Source organism: Salvelinus namaycush, chromosome 30, assembly GCF_016432855.1.
Source record: "Salvelinus namaycush isolate Seneca chromosome 30, SaNama_1.0, whole genome shotgun sequence".
NCBI classification, from domain to species: Eukaryota; Metazoa; Chordata; class Actinopteri; order Salmoniformes; family Salmonidae; genus Salvelinus; species Salvelinus namaycush.
The window spans coordinates 11,809,350-11,832,388 of record NC_052336.1 but is presented as its reverse complement, the minus strand read 5'-3'; the positions used below and the strand labels follow the sequence as shown (position 1 = coordinate 11,832,388).

Sequence of the window (23,039 nt, the reverse complement as noted above, 5' to 3'; positions counted from 1 at the left end):
ACCACTAGTCCCGCAAAAATGTTATCCTTTATTGGTAATGTTAAGAAAGAAGTGATGTGTGCTCTTGACATGAGACAGGGGCCAGCAGCAGAGCAGCATTTCCAGGGTAAAGAGGTTTAAACGCTGCAGGCAGAGTGATTACATCATGTCTGTCTTCAGGAGAACCTCCTGGGAGCAGCATCTCCCTCCAGCATTGTCAGGACAGCAGGCAGACAATCGGCGTCTTAATCCTGCAGGTATTGAGGGAATTCTCCCGGACAGCACTCTGATCTGATTTAAGAATCATCAGGATACTGTCTGTAGAGATGAACTAGAATGAGTCTATTGGAGTGAGAGTGTGCATCCCAAATGGCACCCAATTCCCTGTGTAGTGCACTTCTTTTGACCATGACTCGTATGGCTCTGGTCAAAAGTAGTACACTATGTAGGAAATAGGATGCCATTTGGAACGCATCCGTGGGGTGGTGGGGCAGGATTCACTGGAATAATACGATTTACTGAGAGCAAATGTGTGTTTCTCTCAGGAAGGAAAGATGATATCATCTCTTGGGATGGAACAAGTAACCCAGCTTGATTCCTTTCATCAAGGGAGAACTGCAACCACTTGGAGGGGCAAGGAATTCACTCTTGATCGAGTACATTTTTAGACAGGAATATATGTGAGAGGTCTTTTGATACAAATGAATCACTGCTGGTCAGCCTCTAGGTGCTAAAGTTGGCATGTTTTAAGTGTTCCTCAGTTCATGCCTTGCTGAAATTCTATTTCTAGTTTGCATTTTTCATTAGAATTTGGGGCTTAGGATTTCTTAACTTTTGTAAGACACCTCTTTGGCCTAACTACATGGATTTAATTGGACATGCAAATCCATTAAATCCATCATGCTTTTCCTTTATTAAAACATTCAAAAGGATGGTTAGAGCGAGGATGAAAGGAGCATAGATCATATTCTTTAGTTAATACTTAATGATGGTGGTTAGTGTAATATGAGATTGTTTTGCCAAGACTACAGTGTGTTTTATCATCTTGTTGCTCACAACTGCTAAAGTCTTTTCCAGACTCCCCCACATTAAGATGATCCTATCATTATTAATAGGCTGCCATGATTGCGTCTCGAGAGAAAATTACTTACGGTCAATGATGGACATGTCTGAGCTGTCCAAAAGACCACTCACCTCTCTGTGATGCGAAGACCCACCAGTCTGCTGCTAGCTAGCCCACAGTCAAGACAGCACCGCTTCTCACTGCTCACCACTCACAGAATCAGGCTGTGTCCTCATTACAGTCCAGCCAGGGCCAGCCCTAGGTATAAGCAACATAAGCAACCACTTAAGGCCCCGCGACCCCTAGGGGGCCCCCGAACCACATTTTTTAAATAAAATATAAATAATTTTAGGAACTCAGTAGGGGTTTCAACTTACAGTTGAGAGTTAGAATAGTAGAAAACACAAGGTGCAATTTCAGAATTTGGTTGTGCATCAGCAGTTTTTCTCTTGTAATTTCAGGTTGGATAAAAGCAGAAGACTAATTTCCATCTTGCATGGACTAATAAAGTATATCTTATCATAATCATGGTCGAATTACCGACCGGGCACACAGGGCACATGCCCAGCGGGCCTCAATTGATTTTGCTAGTCATTTTCACTCAGATATCATATTAACATGGTATAAGTCATGGCAAAATGTGTAGAATTGCAGGAAAGTAGTTGTAAAACCAACCAAATTATGCTTAGGGCCCCCAAAAGGCTAGAGCCGGCCCTGCATCCACCAGGCTGCTCTGTTATTTAACTAGGCAAGTCAGTTAAGAACAAATTATTATTTATAACGACCTAGGAACAGTTGGTTAACTGCCTTGTTCAGGAGCAGAACAAAATATTTTTACCTTGTCAGCTCGGGGATTCGCTCTAGAAACCTTTTGGTTACTGGCCCAACGCTCTAACCACTAGGCTACCTGCTGCCCCAACGGCAGGTTATTCTTGTGCCTTTCGTGAAACATTTCAGTGTTGAATGCTTTAATGTCTGCATGATGGTTCAATCAAGACTATCGAGGATAATTGAATTAGAAAATTGGTCGGGGCTAGCCGATGGTTTTCAAAGGGAGCCAGGATTAATCATACATCATTCACTGCCCTCAACCATAAGCAACCATAAGGACCCTGTGAATCACATTTAATGGAAGACTACACTCAAAGTGAAAGTTAAAGGGTTCCAGGCAACGCATAATGTTCTAACTCATTAAGAGAAAATTACTTTTAGGTAGGAAAAGTTTTGGACAAACAGAGAATCGGGGCTTTGAGGAAAGTTTGCATGGTAGGCTGACACAGCAACTTTTAAACACTTTTTATCTCCATGAAATATTTAGTAAGGCATGTTATCTTTCTTGGATATGACTAGCTGCTGTAAATAAAGGAAGATGAAAGAAGTTGTGAAATAGCTTACATCAACATAAATGTGGTTATTTTAGGAGATTATTTTCCTTCATGGTTTGAACAACAAACTCACAATCCTGAGAAGTCGTCTGCATTAATACCCACTGATGCTCTGGCTCCATGTCTCCAGTAGGCAACGCATCCTGCATCTTGTCAAGTCCACAGCAACACCGCCCATATGGAGAAGAGGTGGGACACTGACTGACACTTGACTGTTGGCAACTAATCACAACCCCATTCTGTCAAATCCCCCAAAAACTCAGGAAATGACTCAGCATACCTTTAAGCTTATTACATATATTTTAGGTAGTAACTAGCAAGAAGACTATGTTGATACAAAACATGCCTTTGTTGGTTAAAGATATACATTTATTATTTCCATAACCCCATAAAATAACTTCAGACAGAATAGAAATGAGGAATCAAAAGGAATCGTAGAAGAATAGCAAGGACCGTTTCAAATACAGCACTTTTCTCTTCAACTGTTCTTTATTAAATGGACATTTCTTGATACCAGCTAACTCTGAGAGGGTCTTTGTAGGTTTTAGGATTCAATATTAGAGATGGAAGCAGAGATATTCCATATTGAAAAGTCCAAATGAAATACTACAGAGAAAAAATACCTACAATCGTTTGTTTATTCAAATAGCAAACTTAGCTTGATCCTACAGTTAATTTCAGCTATTAATTTGCAGCAACCTTTAAAAAAATACAGCCAGCTCTACCGTATTGCAGCAGCCATTTTACATAAATGAAAAACTAACATGTACATTCTACATAGAAACTACAGAAAGTTGATATAACATAACATTACTCTTAAGTCTCTCTTAACTTCTCCAGCTCTTTCTACTTATTCACACTGGATCAAATACCTTCCACTCCCATTAAGCCTGAGAAATAATCATTATTAATACTGGCCTTATCCTAATGAAGTAGGATTTCATTAGGATTGAATAAATGCAAATCTAAAGCATATGTGCCTTGCAATACTATTGTGGCAATTTCAACTAAAGGTATGTTCATTTTTATATTTATCTTAATCTTCTTTGAATACCCCCTTGGTTCAATATGAACTTAACTTTTTCCTTTGTTCTCAGTCATTGCTGCTAGGGCGCCCTCTGTCAGTCACTCAAATCATTACCGTAAAAAAAGGGAGGCCATACATAACATTCTATACTGTACTTTAAGTGCATATAGGACAGAGAGACATATTATATATATATATATAAAATGCAAGACAGAAATATTAACATTAATAGTCTGTATTTACTAATTGCCTGCAATCATTTAGCCACTAAAAACATTCAATATTAATATATAAAACAAGATATTGTAGAGTTTAACATTTATAAATATGTTTATCATTTATCAATACTGACCTTGTAGGTTTTGCTGTATATATGATGGAGAATCTACAAATATAGGTAGAATCTACAAATATATCTGAAACAAAAAACAAATACCAGAAACGCAGTTTATAAAGGCATATTAAGTATAAAGATGTAAGTCAGGTTATACTTATACAATAATATTTGACACAAATATCAGGCCAAATTAAGAGCAGATAACCTTTATAATGAAGAAGTACAATTCTCAAAATGTAAATATGTACATACAATCCCTTCATAAAAACTCAGCTTCCTCTCTTGGATGGAAACGTCCAGTGCAATATCATGTCATACTGTCCTTCAAAATAGCCAGTGATAGGCTCTGCCCCACTGCCTACAACTAGAAGTTATGCTTCCTCCAGTTGAGAGAGTGCCTCCTCTTCCTCTTCCTGTGGCACTGCTCTCTCTTCTCTAGCCAGGGGAAGCCTCCCTCAGCTGCTCTGTACACCTCGTCGTACTCATCGCTGTCGGAGTCCTCCTCGACTGCAGGGAAGGCCCTGTCTGGGAACACCTCCATGAGTCTGGAGCTGAAAAACGTCTCCAGGCTGCGACCTGCTTGGGCCACCTCTGAGTCCGGCTGGAGGACAGACAGAGAAACCAGACATTAAACACAGCTCATCTCAGGTTTTACTACTGTGACCCGGATCAGTACTTACAATTGCATTGTGGGACATTTAATAATGTAAATGATACAATAAAATATGCATTTGCAAAATAGCACTGAAAGAGTGGTCAATATATACAGTTTAACCTCTATCACTAAAATATTATTATTAATCTATATCACTTACATAATTGAATTTTGCACAGTTCCTGAACATGAGGGAGACATCAGCCACAAACTCCTCAAGTGAATAGTAGTGGTGAGTGCTCCTCTTGCTGAGTTTGGCCCTGATCACAGACAGATCCATGGGCCTTTTGATTATCTGGTAGTAGTGGCGAGCCTAGGTTTCAAAACACATTTTATTAAACCAGATCACTGTGTTTTTGCGGAGTATTGTGAATACTAACATGCTGATTAAGAATAAGATTGGGATCACTTACCAGTGGACTGACCGGCTCATGGAAGGGAGCACTTAGCATGTTGCTGCAGATCAACAGAGTCAACCTCTCACACTTCTACAGAGGGGGGACAACATTGATTTATTACGATAAATAACATTTACTGTAACTAGTAGGTGTGAAACCCCACTTACAGAAGACATTGAGCCCTCCTTGACACTACTGACTGTAGTAATATTTTGAGTCTAGTGTCAGTTGATTTACATTTTCATAATGAAGAATAATACAGTACTTACTCTCTGGTCACAAGCAGAGAGACCATGAGGTAGTGGCTTTCCTGAACATTCTGCAGCCAGCCTCTGGTTCTCACAGTCATACTCCACCTCTGGCTGCTGGATATCTCTGCAGAAGGTACACACCCAGTCACCCCTGAAGTGGGAGAGGACACAGAGGCAGACATTGGTTATCCTCAACCACAGAGCAGTAGTGTAGACAAGACTGATGGATGAGAGAAGTGAGGCGTCACAAATGGCCCCTTATTCTACTTTTGACCAGAGCCCTATGAGCCCTGTTCAAAAGTAATGCATTATATAGGGAATCGGATGCCATTTGGGACACAGTCTATGACTTATGGCGGTGAGATGACTTACGTGGGGAAGCTGAGGAGAGCGGGCACATGGCAGGACAGGTGGAAGACTTTGGGACAGCGGTCACAGCACAGAAGGTCTCCTCCGATCAGACACACGGCACAGAAGTCTTCACTCTCCACCTCCATGGTCTCTGCCCCAGTCAGGGCCTGCTCGGCTCCTTCACAATGCCTCTGTGGACCAGGGTCTGCATGCAGGGCCCTCTGGGCTGGAGGGGACTCCACTCCTGGTTCAGGACTTAGAGAGGCTGGGTCAGGGGCTGAGTCTGGCTCCGATTCAAGATCTGGTCCAGATTCTGCAGACCCTTGTGATTCAGGGGGTTGTGCACAGTCTGATTCCAGGTCTGAATCTAATCCCGGATGTGTTTCAGATGGAAAACGGGGGTCTGAGCCAGGGTCAGGTTGGAGGTCTGATTCCATATCAGCCTCCGATTCCGCATCAGCATCCAGGTCTTCACCATTCTCTGATTCTAAACCATTCTCTGATTCTTCACTACCTTCTGATTCCACTCTAGGTTCTGATTCCACACTAGGTTCTGATTCCACACTAGGTTCTGATTCCACACTAGGTTCTGATTCCACACTAGGTTCAGATTCTGTAGCAGGCTCATCAGGAGATTCCTCATCAGCAACTGATTCCAGATCAGCCTCTGATGCAGACTCTTGCTTGGGATCCGATTCTGGTTGTGGGTCCGAGTCCAGTTCAGGGTCAGAAACAGTTTCTGAGATTGACCTGGGATCTGAGTCAGAGTCAAGGTCAGGTGCAGAGAAAGGTGGGGGTGATACAAGATCAGTGGCGGGTACTTGCAGTGTGAGCTCTTTGTGAGGACTGTCTCTTCCATGCTCAGGCCAATCATTGATTACTGGAGGTGGGAGAGATTGATTGATAGTGTGTCTCTCTGAGTATTGTTTATCCAGAGACGGGCTGACCGTTGCGACCTTGGCTTCTTTTGATATTCCCTGTAGACAAAGTACAGAGTTGGACATTTAGAACATGCCAGTAGTATTTTACCCTGATCTGAAACACATTGCAATTTAGTTCAGACCTCTTCTCCGGGCTAATTGCTGCCGCTTATAAGAACCAGCTGCTGGACAAAACTAGTTCAGACATAATGTTTATTGTGGTTATGAAACTAGTATAATCTGACATCATAGACTTTCTGGAAGAGAAGAGAGTTCACGGTGTTTTAGTGGAGCCTACCTCAGTCATCTTGTCCTTCCATCCCCTCTGTGGAACAGGTCCAGTCCTTTCTGTTGCGGTGTCTGGCAGAGGGTCACTCTGTCGCCGCCCCTGTGGTGGGATCCGAGACACCAGGATCTTCAGCCTTTCCAAACACACCACTGGAACCTTGGAACTGGAACTCCCAGATTCCTTCTGTACCTCTCTGTCACTGATGTATGAAGAGGGAAGTGGTGAAGCAACATAACTTTAGCTTTTCCCCTTTTGACTTCAACTTATTTTTTGAAGATTAGTGTGATGTTTAAATAGAACATACCTGTTGTCTGGAGTCTTTCTTGGTATTCTGCATTTTCCTTTGACGTCATGCCCAGTCTCATCATATGCATAGACATAATCTGGTAAACAGGAGAAAGAATAATCATTTGATGAATCCATTTAACTGATGTGAAAGCAGAATTTGGATATTAGTAATGATGATATTGTATTCATCTCTCAGTGTTCATATGTTTATAAAAGAGCATATTGTTACTACATAATCAGAACATATTTATCGAGAGAGAGAGAGAGAGAGAGAAAGAGAGAAAGAGAGAGAGAGATGTAATTTATTATAGCCATGGTGTACAATATTGGCAGCTAGATCTGAATTGCAGTGTACAGTGTATACATAAATAAATAATCTGAGAAATGTTTATTGTATAATAATAAATAAATAAATGATAAATGTATCATATTTGGAAGTAAGTGGCTCAGTACCAGGCTCTGTCTTGTAGATGGTCAAAGGTGACAGGCGTAGGCTGGGCTGGCCTCTGGAGGGAGGAGTGGCTAAGGATCGTATCACTCCATCAGAAGACAACCCCCTCCGCCTGAGATCCATGAAACCCTGCTGAGGGAGGGAATCAGTCATAATCAACATCAACTACTGTATCAAGCACAGACACCAACCATATTTTACATCCAAAGTCTGTAAGAATAAGGAGGAGCGACACCTTAGTGTTAGCTTTAGGAATGTGTTTAGTAAGATAAACCAGATATCGTTACAAAACATTATGGGTATTATACTACATCATGCTACAAAGTCAACTGCAGAGACAAAAAACAAGAAAAGGCTTTGCCACCAAAAACCTGGAATCTGATTGACCCAAAAAGGTAATTTTGTTAAATGTACCTTTAAACAGAAACACTAGCAACTTTGTCCAATTTGTTTGCAATAAAAGCAAATGGACTCATTGCTGTATCAGTTCTATTTTTTGGTAATGTGTTATACCCTCTGCAAAGAATTTACATTGCCAAGTGTGTAACAAGAACAAGGTTTTAAGTCTGACAGCCAAACCTTTCTGCCACATTTATATGTATCCCTTTAAAATCAAATCCAAACTGCTGAGACTGTTTAAAATAACTTTTTCATCTGACATATTGTAATAGATACAGTATTTGGAATTTTGTTTTCTTTTACAATGTTCTTTTCTTTGTAGCTATACTGTAATGTCCCTAATGGAACTGTATAATGGCATGTCTCTTATACAAGCTCTGATCAGAACAGCCTTAACAGCTAGACAGCCTTAACAGCTAGACAGCCTTAACAGCTAGACAGCCTTAACAGCTAGACAGCCTTAAGAAGCTGACATGTAATAATGGAAGTTGAAGAGAATAGGCATGACTTTCGATCACAATTAAAATGTCCATTAATTGTCCATTGAAAATCTTATAATAGAATGCCAGTCATTTATTGAGAATTGCTTGTCTCCAGTCAGCCATGACCTTTCACCTGCACTCTCCTTGGTAGCAGTAGGCATAGAATTACATGAATTATAGGATCTCTATGGCAGCAGGTTCATTAATGGGTTAATGGGTTACCTGGTCTGCCATGCGTCCCCGTTCCATGGCTGCTGTTGCTGTTGCTAAGCTGTGGGTGGCCCCCAGGGGCCTGTCTGTGGAGGGGCTGCTGGAGGGGCCTGCCAGTTCTGGTGGGATGCTCTGGGATCGACTCTTCCTCCCACACAGTGAGCTGGGCCTGCTGCTCTGAGCATCAACACTGAACCCATGGGTCGTCACAGACATCTCCAGTGAAGTGGATCTCTGTCAGGACACAGAAACACAAAAGCAGACTGCATCAGCACACTCTACTGTTGCTGACTGAGCATCATACAACACAGGTGCATCTATTCATGTCATAGCAACGGGGAGACAGTGCGGTGGTGGGAAGTGTGTGGCAGAACAACCTTCAGTACCACACGCACTAAGGACGCCACTCAGAATCCCTTCTGTGAGCCCTGCCTGTCTGATTAAAAACAACGCAATCGCTACAAAGCCCATTCATTTCAGCGAGAGATGGCCCACACAACTGCTCACAACACCGTCATTCTACTGATAATGAAGGGCTTAGTTACAACACCAATTATCGTATGTAAATCCACCATCAGAAGTGCGTTAGCTAGGCTCCTTTGAATAAGCGGCATTAGCACATCACAGATTAGACTCTCTTTCTGTCTCTCCTCCATTGGCCTTCCCCTCTCGTCATCATTTCACTAATGCGAGTTTTCCAAAAAGCCCCAAGAAACTGTATCTCTGTGCTAATGCAGCCATACGCCTGACAAAGCTCGAGCACTAGCCTGTGTCTCAGCACCCCTCCTCTTCCTCTCACCCCTTCTCTTCCTCTCACCTCTCCTTCCCTCCCTTTTTTTCTCTGTCTTATTTCTCACAGCGTGCCACACACCATGGAGATTTAGACCAGCTGACACAGAGCATGTGCTCATAATTACCACTCGGTTAAAACACTTACCTGATCCGCGCCCCGAGGAGAGGTGTGAAGGAGTCTAAATGTGGAGAAAAAAGCTATAATCCTCTTCTAGAGGAAGAGGGAGCGAGACAGAAGACAGGGATGTATCTGAGAGAAGTGTACCCAGAGCTGAAATCAACCTGCCAGCTCCACCAATTCCCCAAGTGTCTCATTATTACCAGGTTAAGTATGTATGTGGCTGCGCCCAAGCGCTTTTTCTTCTCACTTTCACTCACTGTGTCTTGGCAAGGCGGAAATCATGTGCCTCTGTTGTTTTAATCATGCAGGAGGAACATTTTTGATCAGTGATCATTCGGTTGCTCAATCCCTGGTACCAAGGGTACTAATAATAAACAGTAGAATCTTTTTTTAGCTTTACTGCAATGCTGCACTTCAGTTTTTTTAAATATATTTCAGCATAGCTGGTGCTTTGATTGTGTTAGTGTGCCTCTTTCTTAAGCATAGTTCCTTCTTCAAATGGAAGCCAGTTAGGTTTCTGTAGCACCATCTGTTTTCAGGGCAGCTGTCAACCACTGTGACTGATCATTTGGCGTAAACAAAGTTATTGCCAGAATTTTTTCAATATCCGCTGTATGTAGATATTGAGACAGGAAATACTGCTGTCATCCTGGGTTTAAGACTTGCTATCATGCAAAGCTCCCTGCGGTACAATGTGCTTTGAGCTTCAATTATAACACCATGAAACCAATTTACTGTATCCAGCCTTCCCTCAACCCATTGGCTTTTTATTCTGCCATAATGCACAACCAAAGTGAAACAATGGCTGTACCTTGCACTATTCTCCTTAGGACAGGTGTGTGACCTGTGGTTTGTGTGTGCGTGTATGTGTGCATGGCCAGAAGCGAGGCAGGGCTGAGGCATGTGTGTTACTGTGAGTCTGAGAGGTGTTTGTGAGCAAGACTGTGTGTTTTGACACCTCTGAGCTCAGAGTGTGTGGTGAGGTCTATAAGACCATAGAGAATGAGGAGGGACAAGTGTGACCACTGGGGAGTCAACAGAGTGAAAGCAAAATGAGGTTGTGGGACCTATACAACTCTCTGGTCAACAGACAACAATGGGGGAACTCCAACGTAGGCCAAAAGTGCACTATCGCTGAGCAAACATGGACAGCTTTACTAAGTTGATATGGTTTAAGCATCTCTGATGTGAAGAAACAATGTTCATTATAGTGTGCTTTGGTCAACTCACCCTGCCATCTCTGCAGTCTCTGGTTGGCTGTGTAGTCCTGGCCTCCTGCTGCTCTTCCTCCTGCTGCTCTTCCTCCTGCTGCTCCACTGTCAGTTTGGCCACTAGGGGAGACAGGAGCTGCTGCTGTTGCTGCTGTTGCTGCTCCTGCTGGATCCCGTCTGTCAGCACCTCTATGTCCACCCCTGTCTGTACATGTGTCTTCTCCCTGCTCCCCTCCTGGATCTGCTCTGTCAACACCTCTCTGTTCACAGCTGGCTGCCCAGGAGTCTGCTCTCTCTCTCTGCTGGCCTGCTGGCCCTGGCCTTCCCTGGCCCCATCTGTGGCTGGCTGTGCATGAGTTTCGGGAAGCGGCTGAATCTGAGGCTGGTAGAGGGCTGTGGCTGGGGGCTGAAGTCCAAGACCTCTACTGTTGGAGCTGGAGCTGAGCAGGCCTGGGTCAGCAGCCGGGAGATGCGCTGGCTGTTGGGGACGCTGCATGGAGGAGGGCGCCACAGCTGGTGGACCTGGAGGACTGTCAGGGCCCCAGCACCTCAGCAGCTGACTCTGGTGCAGGGCCAGGGAGGGAGAGCTGAGGGTGGACTGGGCACACCTGGCGGAGTAGGGGTTGGGTTCCCGCTGGGTCTTGTCCAGCTGCACAGCTGGCTGTGGGGGTATGCAGTGGAGGCAGCACATCTGGGGCTGACAGCAGGCCTGGAAGGCACAGCCCTGCTCCCGCCCTCCATGGCACACAGATGGCAGGGACAAGCAGGTGATAGGCTGGGGCCTCAGGATGCTGGGGAAGGCCACGCCCTCAGAGTAGGAGCGATTTCCCCCCTCGACAGTGAGCTGACCTACAACAACAGAGATACTTGTAGTTTAGGAATAAGGCCAGGTCTCCAGTAGGACGGCATTAAATGCAACACTTTCAATAATTACATACAACCAGTTTACAACCAGTCACTGCAGCCAAGCTACTGCAGCCAGGTCCTTTAAGCCTTAGTTTACCCAAAGTTGAGATCTGCTTAGTCCAGTAGCTGGCATCCCAGTTGAACTTGATCTTCACAGGGAGCCAGGCGTCTGAGTGAAGTGGGGGTTCAAGCAGGCGCTGCATCTGGAGAGAAATCTAAAGGAGGACAGGCGTAATGTAAATGCCCAAATTACCTTTTTTCCATAATCAACTCCAAAAATGTTTTATTTCTCTGTTTTTAAATGAGACTAGAAAATGGCCTTGAGTTTTACAAGGTACAAAAAAATGGCCTTGTGTTTGACCCGCAAGCCCACCCTTCTGTCCCTTCAGACCTACCAGCTCCCTGCTGAAGAGCAGTGGGTTCTTGAGGTGGTGGGCCGTTGCCCAGCTGATGAAGTTCTGCACGTGGTCCAGCTGGCTGCACATCTCTATCTCCCCCTGCAGCTGGTCCTCCAGACGCCGCTGGAAGTCCTCCGAGATCTTCTAAACACACACACACAGAGGCAGACTGAAACATGCTCATGTGTAATTGCTGGCACAGAGAGAGTGAATTACAGATGGAAAGAGAGGGGCTAATCAATGGCTTGTTTTTCACCGGATTTCATTCCTAAGATCCCTGCTTTTTTGACAGATCATTATTGCCTCTCAGAACTGATTAGATGTTGGGAGCGCTCCTGATTGGGAACATGTACATTCATGGTCAGCTAGACACTGGAGATGAATGCCCCTGGAAACACTGAGACTGAGGGGAGGGAGGGAGGGAGGGAGGGAGGGAGGGAGGGAGGGAGGGAGGGAGGGAGGGAGGGAGGGAAAGTCATTACCTCCAGTTGCTCTATTAATAGGTTGGCCCGTTTGTTCAGCTCATTCATCATAATCATCTTTGCCATTTTAATCTGGTTCTCAGCCTTCCTCTGCGTGATCTTTACACCGTGCAGCCTGAGAGGAACACAGAGAAAATGACATTCTGATTACTGACAGAGAAACCAAAACAGTTGATGGATTGTGGTGTATAAGTGCTTTATTGCACTTGGATGCTTTACATATGTTAGATGGGTATTTCATTCAGAGTTGGAGAGTGTATTGTATATGATCTTTGAGAGGACATATACATTTCATCAACATTGCTCTGGAAAATTTGAGCCAGGTTTCTGAGACCACCAGCTGTTGGCTTTACACTTGCTTTATGAGATCAGTGTATACTCTTGATCATTCTACACATCTGTCTGTAATGTATTGTACAAGCGGAGCTTACCTGTCCTCTATCTGTTTGGCTGTGCTCTCCACTGCAGACCTCCTCTCCTCCACCTGAGCCATCAAGCTCTCAAACTGCCACTGTTGGTCCTGCAGGGCCTTTCCAATGTGCACCAACCTGAGGACAAACAGATATCACAGTGGGTCAAATAATACAATAGAAACACCACTTAACCTCACCACTTTACACCCTTTCATTTAAAGCATCTCCTTGAGGGCTAGTTACTGTTTGACGTTAGGGACTATTGGGACCACTAATGCGCTGCAAAATCACAGGCAACAGGGGAATGTATCATATGGACTGAATTGGAATTAGATAGGTTGAAGATATGCACCAGACACAATGCAGGAGGTTTTTAACCTGCTGTTAGCTCCTCACTGTAATGCCCTTGTGCCGTGTCTAAGGACTGACCTGTGGTTCTTGTGGGCGGACAGGTGACAGCTGCTGCAGCACATGAGGTCACAGGACTCACAGAAGAGCTCCAAGGGCTCCTGTCTGTGAGAGTGGCACATGAGAAGGGGGCGGCCACACGAGCCAGGGCCTGCCGGGCAGAGGGGGGAGGGGGGAGAGAAGCATAGCATTACCACAGAGAAGGACTAAACAAGCAATTCACACTACAGCTAAAGCCGTTGGGAGGAATTGGTGCTGGCAGCACACAGTTTATGTACATCAACGTTTTATTCTATTGTTATATCAAGCTACAAGACAAACTACTATTTCGCTGAATGTTTCCTGTTTAGTTTTGTTTCATTTTGCTTAAAATGTTAGGATAGGATAAAGTAATCCTTCTAACCCCCCCCCCCCTTAAAAGAGTTAGATGCACTATTGTAAAGTGGTTGTTCCACTGGATATCATAAGGTGAATGCACCAACTTGTAAGTCGCTCTGGATAAGAGCGTCTGCTAAATGACTTAAATGTAAATGTAAATGTTATCTGCAATCTCATTCTACTCTTTTTTAGAGTTGGAAAATACGTTGAATCTGATATTGGCCTCAAGTTAACATGCATTACATGAGTCATTCAGTATCATCATCATTCCCAAACTATTTTAGGTTAGGGAAATATGGCATCTTTTAAATCTAGTAAATATTTCTGGACTTAAAGAATGGGTAGACAGATGGGAAATAGGGCAGAGAGAGAAGGTCTTTGATCGGAGAAATGAAAGACCAGTGCCAATCTAGATTAATAACTTTGTTCGGTTGGCTTTTGAAGAATCAAACAAAACCTTCACACCGCAGGATGTAGACAGTAACAAATGCTGCTAGAGAACAAATTACTTTCATGTGTGCTTGCATAAACGGCCATGTTTTAAAAATAAATGCAGCATTAGTCATTTGATTTGCAATGTAATGAGAGTTCCTACTCTATGCAAATGATCTGTATAAATAGCTGGAAATGTGATTCTTATGCAGCACATATGAGACTTCCTGCCCAAAGTTATCACTTCCTGACACTAAGGTTGTATCCCAAATAGCACCTGTTCCCTATAGGGCTCTGGCCGAAAGTAGTGCACCATGTAAGAATAGGGTATAATTTGGGACGGAGTCCAAGCAATCACCATGTGGCATTAGTTTATTTACTTCAAAACTGGACCCAAATTGACTGAAGCCTTTAATTGACTTTTGAGACCAGTAACAACCAATTGTTGTATCCTGATGCTGGTGTTTATTTCCCCTCTTGGGTAATGATTGTGTCATGAAACTGTGTGCACTGCACTCGGAGCAGGCCTAAGCATTGTTATGAGGACTGAGAAGACTGGGTGATGTTCAGATGGCTATCCACTGTACACATTAAAGTTGGTCCTATGTCTATACTCTGGGGTGATGCAGAAGGTTTTCCCACAGTCACAGACACACACGCAGGCACAAACGCACACACAAACGCACACACACACAAACGCACACATACCACAAGGGGCAGGAAACAGATCACAATGTGATAGAGAGACCACAGGGTCACAATGAGTAAACACAGCCCCCAACAATACACAGTACTGCTGCTGCACACACACACACACACACACACACACACACACACACACACACACAGCTAAGCATGGCCCTAGTTAGTACAGTCAACTAAACACTGACTCAACAGAACAGTACAGCGCTCAACACAACCCTATAACATAAAGATCACATCCCAGTTCATATGCAAACTGCTGCACACAGGCCCACAGAGCCTGACTAAAGTCTCAGCTGAACATAGCTATCTGCTGAACACAACCCTACTGCACTCTGCTGGACACACCACTCCAATGAGCAGTGCCTTTTGCACAATGCTCTCCACAAGGCCTATTGTGCACTGCGTAGCACAGCCCCAGTGCTAAGAGCTGAGTGACCACATCCTGCCTGCAGAGCTACGCTTTCTCACCCGCAACACTTCAAACTGGTGTTCTCACCAAAACACAAAAACAAAACACCAACACACTAAGACAGCAACACTTAGAGGTGGCAATAGAGGTGAGATGTGATCACAGAGTTACAGTATGACTTCGCCTTTTAGCATCCAAGAGTAGAGACCTAGAAACGTACTTTTCAGTATCCACGAATAATATCACACTGTTGCTACAAAAATAGTATCATTCTCAGTGTTCACTCTCTGAATGTGGGCAACATGACAACAGGAATTGTAATACATAAGGGTCTGTAGGAACCATTACTGTACCACCAACCATTACAGGCTACATGCATAATTCATCACAATCATTCCTACTGAGACATGATTAACAAACAAACATGGGAAAAAGTTGAAACAAAGAAACCCAAACAGGTCTGATGACGACCCCGGGGAAACGAAGCCCATCTCCAACCAACCGGCCAGAGACACCCGGATGTGGAGACTGGAGAGGCAGTGAGGGATGGGAGAACCTGTCTGGGAGAGAGAGATGCTTGCCTGGTTCGGGTGGAGGCAGAGAGCTGGGGGCCATCTGGTCCCTCTGGTGCAGGTCGACACATTGGGTGGTGGGCCTCTGGTGTTGGTGCAGGTCTGAGCACTGAGGGGTGGCTCTCTGGTGCTGGTGCATGTCTGTACACTGGTAGCACAGCCACTTGTTGCAGAATGTACACAGGCTCTGGGCTAGCCTGGGCTCTGGGCACTCTGAGCAACGCTGCCACACACAAAGAAGACCTGTCATGTATTGACACACACCAAGCACGCACGCACACAAGCACACACACAAAACAACAAGGTCGTCTGATATAAAGATGGGGTGACATATGTCAGAAGTATTTGTGTTACCTCCCTCTGTACTTTGGGCTAAATCACACTCCTCAGAGCGGTTACTTGTGTCGATTCTCACACATTCTGAGCTATTCCCAGAGAATGTCAGATGCATTCGATCAAGTTCCTCAAAATGAAGCCATGTTGAGAGTCACAGACACAAGCTGCTCAACCAGCTGATTCATTTCCCTTTTAATGCAGCTTAAAGACAGCTAGTAGCACAGAATGAAGTGCACATTCAAATCAAATGTACTGAAATCACATATCAAAATACAGCTGCAACAATATAAGAAAACAGGTCATACTGAAGTCATGCCAATTGCACAGGATTATCCTTTCTTCTTTCAGAACGTGTTGTGTATCTTTTCATCATCCTCACATTACAGATAACAGTTAACATTATCCCCTCAGAGTTATTTGGAAAAATATTCATATTCACTTTGTTAGAAATACACTGAAGTACATCAAAGACTTGAGAGAGTCTGAATACCCTCGGGCTAAGACAGAAAATAAGTCCATGCATATACATTCATTCTATTTCTGCAATTGCCTCTACACACAGAGGCACAAACAAAAGTAGAATAGAAAATCTGCTTATGGGGAAAAAAGAGAGTTGAGGTAATCTGTGTCAGCCGTGTCATAGGAATGTTAATAGAACGTTGAGAGAACGCCTTACCTTCTCCATGTCAGCACTGGGGTAATGTGTCCTCTGGTGAATGGTGGAGCTGGTACCCAGCAGAGCTGCTCTCGCTGTGGGAGGGAGAGGACAGCACAGCCTGACGCTCACACACAGCAAAGCAGCACTCACACTGACGCTTTTACCTGCGGCAGGAAGCAACGTGCACCAAGAGGTGGCCCCAGAGAATACGGCTTACATGACAGCCTGCGTGCTGAGCTCTCCTCTCCTCTCCTCGCCTGGTTCATCTGTGTGTAGGACTCCTCACAGAACAGAAGTAGAGGAGTGTCAAATTCAAATCCATCCTCTAACACACAAAACATATAATCCTTTTTCTTAAATAAGCCTGTGCATAATAATTGGGAATTAGGGAGATACGATAATTATTTTTTTTCTAGGGCGAAATATCCCCGGAAGCCCTTCCCAAAATGGAAGGAGAGGCCGAATGACCTACAATGTTGGAGGGAATTGTAAGCACTGCAAACAGGAGTGGAGCAGGCTGGGATGGGATGGGATGGGATGGGCTGTAGTGAGCTGGGCTGTGGTGGGCTGGGTTGTGGTGGGCTGCTGGTGACCTCCTTCTACATCCCTGTATCAGCACAAGGAAGGGACAGGTCCCTCTGGAGCCACACATGCTCACATAGCACACCATAACCGGGTCAGGCTCTGATGAGCACCAGATGAGAGTAGGAAACACTCCTGCTATTCTCTCTAAAATGATGAAATCAATTAAGATCTTTGTCACAGTATTGCAGAAGAGAAGGAATGGCACACTGCAAGGAAACAAAACTAACTTCATGGCTGGAAAGACAATCCATATACAGTACTAGAGAGGAGGATCATGTTGTAACTGTCTTAAAATGCATCCGCAAAAACTGACACTATTAGAAGGGAGATATGACTCCTCCCGTTGCTGTAATGTAGACAGAGTTGTGGCAAAGAGTAGTAAGACACCATCACTATGTGAAATCACGATCAAAACACCATCATTTCTGCTGCTCTGAGTCCCTAACACCAACCTCTGCAGCCTGACCTACAAATCTGACAACTTTCTCATCCTCTGGTGCTTCACAGGGGAGCTAAAAACCATCCCATTCCCCATTGTGTGCTCAAAGACCCACTTTAAAACACAATTAGTCAAACCTAGCGGACCCCGCCTCTTGTTCACTCAGCTCTCCTGCTTTTTAAACCCCCCTCCTCCCCTTTCAAACTCCCCATTTTGCTTTTAAAGGTGTTAGCACTATACCTCTCTGTGAGGGACAGCTCTCCTGCCCTGCTAAGTGAGGTTGGTGCTGTATAAAAGGCAACCTGAAAGCATGACATCTCTAGAGATGTCACAATAATAGAAACTTCACTGGTGATGTCTCCCCTGAAAGCACACCTATGTAACATCCATTAACACTGAGGTGATGGGATCCAAGTGAAAAACCACTCCAATGTCACTTCCCTGATCAGACAATTATCTACATAGCGACTGTAAATATTCATGACTTCTCTGGCCAAACTCCTCGACCACTTCCTGTACTGTACACTGTAATGGAAAACTGTAAATTATAAGGTAATTTTGGGTATTATCAATACTCTGAAACGTTTTACTGCAGCATACTGTAAATTATGGTGCATTGTGGGAAAATGTTGTGGGCGGGGAAAGAACTGCTGTATTTCTAATGGTACTGTAATTCCACCCCACAGAATACAGTACCATATCCTTGGAGCACCAAAAACATTTTGACCACTAGTGGGTGCATGGTATTGTTGTTTCTGGCTTGTTAACATACACTATATATACAAAAGTATGTGAACACCCCTTCAAATTAGTGGATTTGGCTTTTTCAGCCACACCAGTTGCTGTGAGGTGTATAAAATCGAGCATGCAGCCATGCAATCTCCATAGACAAACATTGACAGTAGAATGGCCATACTGAAGAGCTCAGTTATTTTCAACGTGGCACCGTCATAGGATGCCACCTTTCCAACAAGTCAGTTCGTCAAATTTCTGCTCTGCTAGAGCTCAACTGTAAGTGCTGTTTTTGTGAGTTGGAAATGTCTGGAGCAACAATGGCACAGCCACGAAGTGATAGGCCACACAAGCTCACAGAACGGGACAGCTGATGCTGAAGCGCGCAGCGCATGAAAGTCATCTGTCCTCGGTTGCAACACTCACTACCGAGTTACACACTGTCTCTGGAAGCAATGTCAGCACAATAACTGTCCGTAGGGAGCTTCATGAAATGGGTTTCAATGGCCGAGCAGCCGCACACCTAAGTTCACCATGTGCAATGCCAACTGGAGTGGGGTAAAGCTTGGACTTTGGAGCAGCGGAAACGCATTCTCTTAAGTGATGAATCACCACCACGCTTCACCACCTGGCAGTGCGGGTCTGGTGGATGCCAGGTGAATGCTACCTGGCTGAATGCATAGTGCCAACTGTAAAGTTTGGTGGAGGAGGAATAATGGTCTGGGGCTGTTTTTCATGATTCGGGCTAGGCCCCTACAGCATACAATGACATTCTAGACGATTCTGTGCTTCCAACTTTGTGGAAGTTTGGGAAGGCCCTTTCTTGTTTAAGCATGACAATGCCCCCATGCACAAAGCGACGTCCATACAGAAATTGTTTGTCGAGATCGGTGTGGAAGAACTTGACTGGCTGGCCTGCACAGAGCCCTGACCTCAACCCATCGGACACCTTTGGGATGAATTGGAACGCTGACTCCGAGCCAGGCCTAATCACCCAACATCAATGCCCGACCTCACTAATGCTCTTGTGGCTGAATGGAAGCAAGTCCCCACAGCAATCTTCCAGCCTTCCCAGAAGAGTGGAGGCTGTTCTAGCAGAAAAGGGGGACCAACTCCATATTAATGCCCATGATTTTGGGATGAGATGTTCGACGAGCAGGTGTCCACATACTCTTGGTCATGTAGTGTATATATCAGTGGAGGCTGATGAGGGGAGGACGGCTCATTATAATGGCTGGAACGGAGTGAATGTAATGGCATCAGACACATGGAAACCATGTGTTTGATACCATTCCATGAGCCCCTCCTCCCCAATTAAGGTGCCACCAACCTGCTGCGGTGCATATAACTGTAGATGAATACCTTCTCATTATGTAGTAACAATAGGCTCTCATATGAACACTGAGAGATGAATACAGTTTCATCATCACTAATATCCAAATTCTGAATTCGCATCAGTTAAATGGATTCATCAAATTATTATTGTTCCCCCTTTGTCCACATACTTTTGGTCATGTAGTGTATTTTTAGGCATGCCTTGTCATAGGCTATATTGGTTGCACCCGTGAATGAGAAGGCTGTACTAATTTGCCCCATCAATTTGCATATGGGGCAGATTGGAGTGGCAGCAAGTCTAAAACCTTAAATGGTTGAGCATTTTGCCATGTCCTTTTGGTCTGTTTGGCCCTGTAGTCGCTGCCAGTTTGGAAGCCTTTGTTAAGGCCTCTAGAAGTGCAAGTGATATAAAATACAAAATATTTATGAATATACTGTAATGTGTAAACACTTCACCTAGCAGTCAACCTGTTTGCACCAATCCTTGTAATTACTGTATAATACTGTGAAATACAAACCGCTCTCTATATTAATTTCATTCATCCATTCATTCATTCCTTCATTATTTTCCGATTACGGTAGCATTTACTTTTTTACAGTACATTTTACGGTACTGTACTGTGTGCCATTACAGTACTTGCTTTGATACCGTATTTATATTACAGTATAAATAATACTGTAATATGAAATACAGAACTTTACTTGCCCCCGAGCTGCCTGTAAGCTACTGTCAAGTTCACAACAACCCATTTTAAGTCCATAACTCATTATATGGCCTACAGGAGAAAAATGTGTTCAATACTCTTCCTTGGAATCTGCCTTGGGGTACAGATGTATCCGTATTGAATTAATGATAATAGCATATAAAAAAATCAGAGAAGATATGCATAATTTAAATCATTCGAGCACTCTCCTCACTGAAGGTACTCTTGTGGTCCTCTGTTCAAAATCAGGCATAGTGAATCCATGTACACAGTGAAACAGTGCCTTCAGAAAGAATTCCTACCCCTTGATTTATTCCACATTTTGTTGTGTTACTGTCTGAATTCAAAATTGATTAAATTGATTGTTTTCTCTCACCCATCTACACACAATACCCCACAATGACAAAGTGAAAACATGTTTTTAGAATTTTTTGCAAATGTATTGAAAATGAAATACAGAAATATCTAATTAACATAAGTATTCACACCCCTAAGTCAATACTTTGTAGAAGCACCTTTAGCAGTGATTACAGCAGTGAGGCTTTCTGGGTAAGTCTTTAAGAGCTTTCCACAACTGGATTGGGCAATATTTTCCCTTTATTCTTTTAAAAATTCTTCAAGCTCTGTCAAATGGGTTGTTGATCATTGCTAGACAACCATTTTCAGGTCTTGCCAGAGACTTTCAAGTAGATTTCAGTCAAAACTGTAACTTGGCCACTTAAGAACATTCACTGTCTTCTTGGTAAGCAACTCCAGTGTAGATTTGGCCTTATGTTTTAGGTTATTGTCCTGCTGAAAGGTGAATTAATCTCCCAGTGTCTGGTGGAAAGCAGACTGAACCAGGTTTTCCTCTAGAATTGTCTGTGCTTAGCTCTGTTCTATTTCTTTTGTAACCCCAGTCCTTAACATTACAAGCATACCCATAACATGATGCAGCCAACACTATGCTAGAAATATGGACAGTGGTCCTCAGTAATGTGTTGCATTGGACTTGCCCCAAACATAACAATTTGTAGTTACTCCACAATACTAACCTAAATTAGAGTGAAAAGAAGGAAGCCTTTACAGAATAATAATATTCAAGAACATGCATCCTGTTTGCAACAAGGCACTAAAGTAATACTGTAAAACATTTGGGAATGCAGTTAACTTCATGTCCTGAATCAATGTTGTTGATCCATCCTCAGTTTTCTCTTATTATAGCCATAAACTCTGTAACTGTTTTTTAAAGTCACCATTGACTTCATGGTGAAATCCCTGAGCAATTTCCTTCCTCTCCAGCAACTGAGTTAGGAAGGACACCTGTATTTTTGTAGTGACTAGGAGTATTGATACACTATTCAAAGTGTAATTAATAACTTAATAACTGATTTTCATCATGATAGACAAGGAGCAGGTGAATCATTGACTTTCAAATTAGACAGATTGATTGCGTAACAGAATCTAGTCTAATTATATTGACGCATTCCCTGCTGTAATCAAAATATAATGGTAACCTAACTGGTATCGATGTGTTGTTTATATGACATTGCTGAATTCTTGGCTCGCATACAGTATCAGAGGATGCGCATAATTTGAGCTACTCAATAGTCAACAGAGCCGCACCTAAATCCATTCGATTATTTACGCATGTATTGCTGTCCAATAGATCATGCATTAGAATATCGTTTTTAAGATACAAAACACAATAGTTGTTCATAACATACCTCAAACGCAATAACTTTCGCTTTGGCAGTACGTCCGCAAGGTTCAGTAAGACAATATCAACTACCGTTATGTGATGACAATTCCTTTCAGTGTCAGTGCGCAGGTAGTGTACTAGGACGTGCTACATTATTATTATGACCATGTTTACGAATTTGATTTGGACTGTAGGCTACTGGTATATTCACTGCGATACAGAATATACTCACCTAGGCCTACCCTACGATAGCGAAGGGCTGTCACAAGTCAAGTATGACCAAAGCTTGAGGTTTTTACCTTAACCTGATCATCACCATATAGGGCAGGTTGTTCCCTCTCCATCCATTGGATGTCGCTGTTTTGTCCAGCTCAAATATTTTGGAGTTACAAAGTCTCGTGTTTGATCGTGAGACTTACATGCGTTTATTTCTTCGGGAAAAACGGTACTTCCCATCTGAAATCTCACATCAAACTGCATCCTCTTACACTGTTCCACAAAAGTGGAACTGATCAATATTCACACAATACCACATAATGAAAAAGCAAAAACAGTTTTTTAGAACTTTTTGCAAATGTATTAAATATAAAAAGTATTCAGACCCTTTACTCAGTACGTTGTTGAAGCACCTTTGGCAGCAATTACAGCCTTGAGTCTTCTTGGGTTTGACGCTACAAGCTTGGCAAGTTTGTTCCATTCTTCTCTGCAGATCCTCTCAAGCTCTGTTAGGTTGGATGGGGAGCGTCGCTGCACAGCTATTTTCAGGTCTCTCCATAGATGTTCAATCGGGTTCAAGTTCGGGCTCTGGCTGGGCCACTCAAGGACATTCAGAAACTTGTCCTGAAGCCCTCCTGCAT

At 43.6% G+C, this 23,039-nt stretch overlaps 1 protein-coding gene across 1 annotated transcript; it reads right to left on the bottom strand.

Moving 5' to 3' along the window:
* Positions 1-2,826: 2,826 nt before the first annotated feature.
* LOC120024798 (tripartite motif-containing protein 66-like) lies at positions 2,827-16,972 on the bottom strand. Its single transcript, XM_038969126.1, has 18 exons — positions 16,924-16,972; positions 16,725-16,798; positions 15,722-15,935; positions 13,238-13,367; positions 12,827-12,943; positions 12,396-12,510; positions 11,911-12,057; positions 11,613-11,730; positions 10,629-11,458; positions 8,498-8,719; positions 7,397-7,523; positions 6,960-7,038; positions 6,665-6,854; positions 5,468-6,423; positions 5,114-5,246; positions 4,860-4,934; positions 4,607-4,759; positions 2,827-4,392 (listed from the first exon to the last, which is right to left on the bottom strand). Exons 1-18 carry the CDS (start codon positions 16,970-16,972, stop codon positions 4,156-4,158), a joined length of 3,966 nt encoding a protein of 1,321 aa, XP_038825054.1. The 3' UTR covers positions 2,827-4,155.
* Between the last annotated feature and the right edge of the window lie 6,067 nt (positions 16,973-23,039).

Bases quoted from the DNA above. Each gene is read 5' to 3' on its own strand.
- LOC120024798 (XM_038969126.1), bottom strand. From the start codon at position 16,972: ATGAACCAGGCGAGGAGAGGAGAGGAGAGCTCAGCACGCAGGCTGTCA. The intron at 7,039-7,396 runs GTACTGAGCCAC...CCTGTTTACCAG, and splicing joins CATCTACAAGACAGAGCCTG to ATTATGTCTATGCATATGAT. The intron at 4,935-5,113 runs GTAAGTACTGTA...CCCCCTCTGTAG, and splicing joins TCTCTGCTTGTGACCAGAGA to AAGTGTGAGAGGTTGACTCT.